Source organism: Coregonus clupeaformis, chromosome 18 (genome assembly GCF_020615455.1).
Source record: "Coregonus clupeaformis isolate EN_2021a chromosome 18, ASM2061545v1, whole genome shotgun sequence".
Lineage (NCBI taxonomy): Eukaryota > Metazoa > Chordata > Actinopteri > Salmoniformes > Salmonidae > Coregonus > Coregonus clupeaformis.
Genome location: NC_059209.1, coordinates 51965454 through 51975295, shown reverse-complemented (window position 1 = coordinate 51975295; position 9842 = coordinate 51965454). Strand labels below are relative to the sequence as shown.

Below are 9842 nucleotides of genomic sequence, written 5' to 3'. Positions count from 1 at the left end.
CATACAAATCAGTCATGTGGTAACTCTTTACTTATATATTTTTAATTTTCATAATTGTATCTATGAAAACAATCAACTTCTTGACAGATCTCACACACACACAAATCTTCAAAATATACATTAGTGCAAATTGATCAGAAAATGGGTATAGAGGGTTATTTAGAGGTTGCATCCTTTAATACTAGGAGGAGAGTGAGTAAATGGCAGTATTTACAACACAACTGGTATGCATGTTGAGCAATACTCACTCTTAGATTGTTTAGTCGTACACACTGTACAACCACAACTTTAAATACTTTGGCAAATTTGTTACATTTCTATCAATTCCAATTTCGCTGCTCTATAAAAACAGTTGTAAAACTATCACGTTGCTTCAATATCATTTAGGAACAAAAATAACAATCTACACATTGGCTTGATACCATGAGATCTTGTGCAACAACTGCAGAAATTATTCTACACAAAGGTACCTAGTCTGCAGACACGTGCAGCTAGACTACAATCCAAACCACCTGCATGCTATTAAAGTATTCTGAATAATTTGTTAAAGTAGAAAAATAAAATATACAGCAGCTTATATACAATGTCAATTGAAACATTGCATTATTTTAAATAGACCGACATTTTACAATATAATGAGTGATTATTTCCAGACTGAAATGGCTGAAGACAGTGATTACATATCACGTACCTCCACTGACACATTTCATAATCTAGTAACACCCATTAAGCCTAAAATGTCTTGGTTGAAGTAACTCAAATATTTTGTGAAAAGACTACCAGCCATTCTGAGATGTTTTTGAGAACCGTCCAATCTCTGGGATCTAAAAGGCAGTGCCTCCTAAATCGCCGTAAAAGACGAGGGGGACATTCATGATTTTAATATGACAGATCAAAGTAGAGCAGCATAATCTTCAGTACTGTTAAAGCACAATCCTACAGGTAAACCATTGGGCCTGGAGAACTACACTTCTGAGGGGTGTTTTCTGTGGCGGTATGGGTTGGCAGGGGAGTGGGTGTCCAGTCTGGCTCATTGCTCCAGGGCTCTACTCCTCCAACAGTAGACGGAGCCGTCTCACCCGCTCATAGAAGAGTAGGTAGGCATTGGATGACAGCACCTCCTGCAAACTGGCCTTGCGTACGGAGTCATCTGAAACCCACAGCCACTGGGAGCTGAATGGAGAGGAGCTGCGGGGCGAGGGAGGGCAGCGGCGGTACGTGACAAAGTGTCCTGAGTGCATGTCACCATGGTGAACCAACACAGCCATCAGTTGAAATAGGTATTCTGAGGAGCTGTGGAGAGACATGGTGTATTCAACAGTGTTATCAGAGTACACACTATAATTCCAAGAGAATTTATCTGATTTTGTAATATTGCGTCTTCTCTTTATTGATATGAAAAGGCTGTTTAAGATGATCAGGTTTTGTTTACCTGTAGTCATATGTGAGGTTGACCTGTGGGTTCAACCCAGGAGAATGGAGAAAGACAGACAAACATGTTCCATTGGACAGAGGCTTGTTGTTGTTATGGTGTTCTACATCTGAAAATAAGTAGAATACAGTATGATCTTACTGTTGTACAAGGCCTTTCATGGGTCTGTAAAACAACAATTACATTATGAGAGTAATCTGGAGTATTTCTGTTCTTTTAACAAATCCCAAACCATCTATGGCCAATTTCCAACAACCTGCTAAGAACAATCATGACAGTTCTGAGTCCTCTCAAGCTGAAAGAAAGTCATAATAAGTCTTAAGACAAGCCATTTAGTCCCAGGAAGACAATTTTCAAGTGCTTTCACCGTACCTTTGCCATTGGGAGTGGTCTTATCTGCAGCCTCTCTTGAGTCCTCTGCTTTAATGGTTTTGGGAGTACAGTTGATGTGCTGGAGCCTCTGAATGGTTGCGCGGTGTTTGTAGCGGTCCATAGACAGGTACTCTGAGATCTGGACATGTTCCTGTCTCTTTATGGGCATACCCTCATTAGACCACGTCAGTCTCTGCAGGTGAATACAGAGACACTGGGGGAGCTGGAGGGAGGAGTCACACAAACACATCGTCATATACCTGTATACAGTATGTCACATAACTGAGGACAAGGATGATATGCTGAAGCCAGACACATAAATGCATCTGATAGTGATGTGTGCAGGGGGATACCAGTAAAGCAGTGAAACCATTTAGTACACAGCAATTGTTTCACATATCATCAAGTAGGTCACAATAGCTAGGTTTCCATCCAATTGATGACAGATTTTCATGTGAATATTCTAAAATCTGCATAATGAAAATATGTAAATTTTCCCACCAAACTGACTTGTTGCAGATAAAAATCATTGTGTGATGATGTAGTGCACACAAAATGTACTTTTTCACTTATGTTTTCATGTTGTTTTCTCCCTCTCCCCATCCATCTCTCCCTCCCTCTCCCCATCCATCTCTCCCTCCCTCTCCCCATCCATCTCTCCCTCCCTCTCCCCATCCATCTCTCCCTCCCTCTCCCCATCCATCTCTCCCTCCCTCTCCCCATCCATCTCTCCCTCCCTCCCCCATCCATCTCTCCCTCCCTCTCCCCATCCATCTCTCCCTCCCTCTCCCCATCCATCTCTCCCTCCCTCCCCCCATCCATCTCTCCCTCCATCTCTCCCTCTCTACCGCACCTGCTGTCTCGACCTCTGAATGCTCAGCTATGAAAAGCCAACTGACATTTACTCCTGAGGTGCTGACCTGTTGCACCCTCTACAACCACGGATTATTATTTGACCCTGTGGGTATTATATGAACGTTTGAACATCTTGAAAAACGATCTGGCCTTAATGGCCATGTACTCTTATCTCCACCCAGCATAGCCAGAAGAGGACTGGCCACCCCTCAGAGCCTGGTTTCTTCCTAGGTTCCTGCCTTTCTAGGGAGTTTTTCCGAGCCACCGTGCTTCTACATCTGCATTGCTTGCTCTTTGGGGTTTTAGGCTGAGTTTCTGTATAAGCACTTTGTGACATCTGCTGATGTAAAAAGGGCTTTATAAATATATTTGATTGATGTACCGAATAAAAATATAAAGTCCAATGTGTTTCCATCGCATTTTCAACTCTACCGAAAATACGACCCTTGATATTTATTGGAAAGGAGCATCAAGCTCATCACCGTGCACTTTCACCACCCTGTGAAGTTCATAACTTATTTAATCTGTACTGCACTACAAAAGGCAAAATATGACTTCAAAATCTTTTTCTGTCTAGACAGACAGGCATTTCTGATATTCCATGATATACTCTGATCAACTGGCATGTTCTTGTGTCAAGAAACTAAATACCAACATTAATCAAATAATATACCTGGCCATTACAACAGATCAAAGATTTGACCAACTTCATAGTTACTGCATTTTGCCTTTGTAGGGCACTGTAGCCTAATAAACTGCATGGTTTCCTGAGTCGTAGTGGGAGGACCACACACCACATCATTGCGTAACTCAAAGTTTACTTCGATATGATGGTTATCATATCAATATTTGTGCATAAAGATGTTTCCACCACCATTTCTTGCAGAATTAATTTTACCAACACAAAAAGATCCCACCATGCCGAAATAACAAATTATCTGTCGGCATTTCTAAAATTGTGCCGAAACTTCCTGTGTCCATCACAGTGATTTTCTTTAAACGGTTTGACTTTACTTGCACAAAAACTGGATGGAAATGTAGTTAGTGGGACTTAAATCTGGCAGTGCACCATTACCTTTCCCAGTTTAAGCTGTTTGATGAAGGTTGTCCTCTGGCTTTCGAGGACATGCCCATTCACTAAGGCTCCTTGTTGAAGCTAACGGGAGAGAAGATGCCAAAACAAGGTTCATTCCAAAGCTCCAATAGGCTCACAGATGTACAGTTCCTTTTTCTTAACTAACTCACCAACCAAATAAGAGTGAAGACTAGTACCTTGGTGCAGTTTTCACACTCCACCTCTTTAATGGTCTCTGAAGAGATGAAATGCTGGAGACAGTGATCCAGAGAGACAGGCTGGCCCTAAGGGAAATATACTCTATCAGTCCTCAGCACATTGCATATACTGTAGCTCACAAGCTATTTATTTACATACAGTCATGTAAAACAGGGTTACCCGAACTCGTGCAAGCTTTTGCTCCTGCATCCTTGGTGTACACATATCACGGAAAACCGTCACCTTAATGATTTGAAGGTTTCCTTCATGTATTTGTTCTCCCGTCACCCATTCTGCTTACCCATTGCGGCGAAGGGATGGATAAGGAGAGGCTGTCGAAAGAGTCATATCGCACTGGACTCTGCAAACAAGAAAAGGGAATTAATAGCACAAACAAACCACTGATTTAAAGACAGTACACTGCCAAATATCTGATATTCACGTGATATGAATAATAAAATAAAAATTAATCACCTGTTGTTCGCAACGCTTGCATGCCATGTTGCTTGTTAGGCGGCCATGGAAAGGATGTGGAAACTTCCAAGGACTTCGTATAGGATGAAGAGGGCCTGGAAGAGCAAAAGTAGTTTTCATATTTCCCCAAAACCTACTTCTCCAGTAACATATTCCAAACCACTATTTGTCTCCTTACCTCGACTCTTGCAGCTCAAGGTCTTCTCATCTATATCTGGGAGACTCTGATGCCAAAAACAAAAGAACAGAAGTCAGAAGGCAAATATACAATTCACTTGCATCAAAAACACACTGTGCTGAAAGAGACAAAACTGAGCAGGGCTGTGAGTGTTAAAGGAAGGAGAGGGATAAGAGCAACTGACCTCAAGGGACTGAATGTCAAAGAGGTGGGTGACTTTGGGCTGTCGGTCTCGCTCCTCCTCCAGGGAAGAGGTGAGGACATGGAAGAGCTCATGGGCATCCTAAGAAATGTAAATAGGGACGAGAGATTAAACCAATATACCATACACATTACATTTACATACACATTTAAGTCATATCGCACACGCTCTTATCCAAAGCGACTTACAGTTAGTGCATTAATCTTAAGATACACAAAAGTATGTTGACACCCCTTCAAATGAGTGGATTCAGCTATTTCAGCCACACCCGTTGCTGACAGGTGTATAAAATCGAGCACACAGCCATGCAATCTCCAGAGACAAACATTGGCAGTAGAATGGCCTTACTGAAGAGCTCAGTGACTTTCCAACAAGTCAGTTCTTCTAATTTCTGTCCTGCTAGAGCTTCCCTGGTCAACTGTACGTGCTGTTATTGTGAAGTGGAAACGTCTAGGTGCAACAACGGCTCAGCCGCAAAATGGTAAGCCACACAAGCTCACAGAAAAGGACCACCGAATGCTGAAGCGCGTTGCAACACTCACTACCGAGTTCCAAACTGCCTCTAGAAGCAACGTCAGCACAATAACTGTTTGTGGGGAGCTTCATGAAATGGGTTTCGATGGCCGAGCAGCCGCATGCCAAGCGTCGGCTGGAGTGGTGTAAAGCACGCCACTATTGGACTCTGGAGCAGTGGAAACGCGTTCTCTGGAGTGATGAATCACACTTCACCATCTGGCAGTCCGACGGACTAATCTGGGTTTGTTGGATGCCAGGAGAACGCTACCTGTCCCAACGCATAGTGCCAACTGTAAAGTTTGGTGGAAGAGGAATAATGGTCTGGGCCTGGTTTCATGGTTTGGGCTAGGCCCCTTAGTTCCAGTGAAGGGAAATCTTAACACTATAGCATACAATGACATTCTAGACAATTCTGTGCTTCCAACTTTGTGTCAACAGTTTGGGGAAGGCCCTTTCCTGTTTCAGCATGACAATGCCCCCATGCACAAAGCAAGGTCCATACAGAAATGGTTTGTCGAGATCGGTGTGGAAGAACTTGACTGGCCTGCACAGAGCTCTGACCTCAACCCATCGAAACACCTTTGGGATGAATTGGAACGGCGACTGCGAGCCAGGCCTAATCGCCCAACATCAGTGCCCAACCTCACTAAAGCTCTTGTCACACAACACAATGCCACAGATGTCTCAAATTGAGGGAGATGCAATTGGCATGCTGAGTGCAGGAATGTCCACCAGAACTATTGCCAGCGAATGTAATGTTAATTTCTACCATAAGCGAGCAAAGCTGGGACCGGGAGAATGAAAAACAGCTTCTATCTCAAGGCCATCATGAAGTGATGTTAAATTGCCATCACTAGCACAGAGGCTGCTGCTGCCTATTGAAATCACTGGCCACTTAAAGAAATGGAACACTAGTCACTTTAATAATGTTTACATATCTTGCATTACTCATCTCATATGTATATACTGTATTCTATTCTATAATATTATTCTGTATCTTAGTCCATGCCACTCTGTCATTGCTTGTCCATACACGTATATATTCATAAATTCCATTCCTTACTTAGATTTGTGTGATTAGGTATATGTTGTGAAATTGTTAGATATTACTTGTTAGATATTACTGCACTGTCAGAGCTAGAAGCACAAGCATTTCGCTACACCCGCAATAACATCTGCTTAACACGTGTATGTGACAAATAACATTTGATTTGATTTGATAAGCTGCCTCCAACGTCATTTTAGAGAATTTGGCACTAAGTGCAACCGGCCTCACAACCACAGACCACGTGTTACCACACCAGCCCAGGACCTCCATATCCGGCTTCTTCACCTGCGGGATCGTCTGAGGCGGGGTGGGGGGTGCTGAGGAGTATTTCTGTCTGTAATAAAGCCCTTTTGTGGGGAAAAACTCATTCTGATTGGCTGGGCCTGGCTCCCCAGTGGGTGGGCCTATACCCTCCCAGGTCCACCCATGGCTGTACCCCTGCCGTCATGTGAATTAGGGCCTAATGAATTTATTTCAATTGACTGATTTCCTTATATGAACTGTAACTCAGTCAAATATTTGAAATTGTTGCATTTATATTTTTGTTCAGTATAGTAAGTACATTTTTCCTCAAAGTAGCTATCGGCAGTCAGTGCTAGTAGGGGAGGGAGTCAAGTTCGAGTGTTAGTTTACAAAAAGGCAAGTTGTTCTTTGGGGGGATTATTTAAGATACTCTTTGAAGAGGTAGGGTTTCAGATGTTTTCGGAAGATCGGCAGGGACACTGCTGTCGTAGCTTCAGGGGGAAGCTGGTTCCACCATTGGGGTGCCAGGACAGAGAAGAGCTTTGAATGGGCTGAGCGGGAGCTGGGGTGGGAGGTCCAAGAAACCAGACGTGTCAGAACAGAGTACTCGGGTTGGGGTGTAGGGTTTGAGCATAGCCTGAAGGTAGGGAGGGGCAGTTCCTCTTGCTGCGCCATTGGCAAGTACCATGGTCTTGTAATGGATGCGAGCTTCGACTGGAAGGGTTTCCTTTCAATTTGTTTTGAACGTGGAGCAGAATTCTTATGGGGAACAGATTTAAGACAATCATTTTGACTTGAATTGAATGCTCTGAAAAATGTATCACTAATGCTTAACAAGTAAGGATAACGCACCTGTTCCTCAAAGGAACTGATGTGCCACCTGTAGAGTCTGAGGACCTCCAGCAGACACCCTGCATTCAGCACATCCTCCTCCCCAGGGTCGTTTGACAGTGCTGCAATTCAGAGAATCCACTGTCAGGCTGCATCCCAAATGGTACCCTATTCCCTATATAGTGCACTACATAGGCCCTGGTCAAAAGTAGTGCACCATGTAGGGTATAGGGTGCCATTTGGGTTGCAGCCATAGAGTGTAACAATTGAGTGAACAGAGATTCTGATTCCTTCTCCGCCCATCACAGAACACTACCTTTGAGAAGCTGCAGGAGAGTTCTGGAAAGTTTAGGGTCCTTCTCTGGCTCACCATCTGACACACCTTTGCGGCTAGTTAACTCCTCCAGCCACTTGACAAAGGAAGGGCAGGCTGCCAGGCCCTGGAGCAGAGAGTTCATGAAGCAGGTGTTTCCCAGGTTCAGCAGGCCTGGTACCATGCCTATGGTGGATACTTTTTTTTAGTATACAGTCAATGGCCCTCATAAACATCCACTTACATAACATTAGTGATCCTGTCTTGAACTGTCAACACAGACACTGGGCAAGCTTACCTTTCTTCCTTTTCTTGCTGTCTGTAATTGGACCCCATAGAACATATACTCCAGCAGCCATGGCAGCCGCTATTCCACCAATGACTCCCCAGTTTTTCATAATTTTGTTCCTGAAAAATATTCCAAAGCTATACATATTATTGGCAGTTTCACTGACAAGGCTGAACTGTTTGGACAACACATGCGTTCCCCTTTACTTACACTGAATAGATCGTATGTCCATATCTAACTAACTCTAATGTATCCAAAGCAGCAGCAGTGGAGGCCAATTTAGCTAACTAAACCTGTGAACTAGATAATTCCTGGTTCATGTGAGTCCAATTAAACCAGTTAGTTTGCTGTCGCCCCATTTCATTTGCCAAGCACGACACGACACATGTTCTCCAGCCGACGATAGGCTGTCCTGTCCGCTTGACAGACAGATCTTTCTATAAACATTAGATAACGCTACTGTAGCTTGCTCTTTTTTTTTTTTACACCCTCTACTACGACATAATGCACATAGAGTTCTCTAAAACATGTTGCAATTTTGCTAACAGATGGTATGGTAATCCCATAAAAGTAGTCTGTCTAGTCGTTAATTTCAGATTGATGCAGTCAACAGATCAACAGTACTCGATTGCTTTGGCATGGTTTGTGTGTGCGCCACTTAAAAACGTCGTTCGTGCTGCGCAATAAGAAAGAGCAAGCTCATTGACCACACTTTGCTAAACCCCGACACAATCACATATTTAATGCGCGAAAAGCAACGCGTTTTAAAACATTCAGGTCTGACCTGACAATGGATCCAGAGTACAGGAACTCCCGAATAAGCTTTTCAGATGTCGCTGGTCTGCACCACGGCATATTCTCGGAGCTAGCGTGGTGGAACTTAAATTAGGAGTCTTTGGATTTTTGACGGACCAAACACAGCAGTACCGGAAGCCATTTGTCGCAGGCATCATCAGCACAAAACAGGTCGTTCACTTGGAGTAACAATCCAGAATAGATTTTTGGTTTATAGCCACATTTATTGATAGTGAGTGTGTTACTACAACTAGTTGTACTACTCCCCTCACAGACCATAGGGCCATTCACATTGATATCAAAATATTTACCCGTGATACTAACCTTGGTAGAGCATCCTACTGGAAGCTAAATAGCTCGTTATTAAGTAATGATATAGTTAAGTTTGAGGTTAAAGATCTACTCTCACACTTTTGGGAAAGGGCTTGTGAAGAAAAATCATATTGCAAGAACGGGGAGCTCTTTAAATTTGAGGGGACTCAAATACCTTAGAAAATATGGTAGTAATCTTGCTAACACCAGAAGAGCTGAGGAGGAAAAGGTGATCATTAACATAACTTCCTTTTCTCAGAGGTCCCCAGCCGGCCTCTCGGAGGAGGAGAAGATGGAACTGATTTGAGTTACAAAATAAACTGGATAATATATATAGATTAAAAGCAGAAGGAGCCTTTATTAGATCTAGGAAAAAATGGCTTGGAGGGAGAACAGAATTCATCCTATTTCTTTAGACTTGAGAAATGTCACTACAGATCACACTATCCATAAGTTAAACATTGATGGTGTTATTACAGTTGACTGAAAAATAATCGCTAAATACTGTAGCAATTTTTACAGGAAATTATATAGCTCAGGAATCCACAGATAGGTTTTTTAACTCAATGAATAATGTTCACTCAATCAGTGATACAGAATCTAATCAGTGTGATGAACCCATCAAAGTTGAAGAGATTATCGAGTCTATTAAACATCTAAAGAACAATAAATCCCCAGGTATTAATGGAATTACGTCAGAATTTTACAC

The 9842-nt window shown here is 42.8% G+C and overlaps 1 protein-coding gene across 3 annotated transcripts; it reads right to left on the bottom strand.

Annotated features, from left to right (window-relative positions):
• Positions 1 to 20: 20 nt before the first annotated feature.
• LOC121573908 (ubiquitin carboxyl-terminal hydrolase 30) lies at positions 21 to 8919 on the bottom strand. Of its 3 annotated transcripts, none has more exons than XM_041886313.1 (13): positions 8811 to 8919; positions 8036 to 8145; positions 7741 to 7923; positions 7446 to 7546; positions 4769 to 4867; positions 4585 to 4630; positions 4407 to 4501; positions 4234 to 4293; positions 3932 to 4018; positions 3735 to 3815; positions 1805 to 2027; positions 1433 to 1541; positions 21 to 1293 (listed from the first exon to the last, which is right to left on the bottom strand). In XM_041886313.1, exons 1-13 carry the CDS (start codon positions 8879 to 8881, stop codon positions 1047 to 1049), a joined length of 1512 nt encoding a protein of 503 aa, XP_041742247.1. In that variant the 5' UTR covers positions 8882 to 8919; the 3' UTR covers positions 21 to 1046. The 3 variants fall into 3 exon arrangements, with proteins under 3 accessions (XP_041742247.1, XP_041742258.1, XP_041742256.1); XM_041886324.2 differs by lacking the exon at positions 8811 to 8919 and adding an exon at positions 8237 to 8804 and having other exon boundaries at positions 8036 to 8163; XM_041886322.2 differs by lacking the exon at positions 8811 to 8919 and adding an exon at positions 8237 to 8804.
• Positions 8920 to 9842: the final 923 nt, after the last annotated feature.

Excerpts from the sequence above, each read along its gene's own strand:
- LOC121573908 (XM_041886313.1), bottom strand. The coding sequence starts at position 8,881 with ATGCCGTGGTGCAGACCAGCGACATCTGAAAAGCTTATTCGGGAGTTC. Across the intron at positions 4,631-4,768 it reads TTGACATTCAGTCCCTTGAG|AGTCTCCCAGATATAGATGA; the intron begins GTCAGTTGCTCT and ends TTTTGGCATCAG. Across the intron at positions 4,502-4,584 it reads CTTGAGCTGCAAGAGTCGAG|GCCCTCTTCATCCTATACGA; the intron begins GTAAGGAGACAA and ends TTGCTCTTCCAG.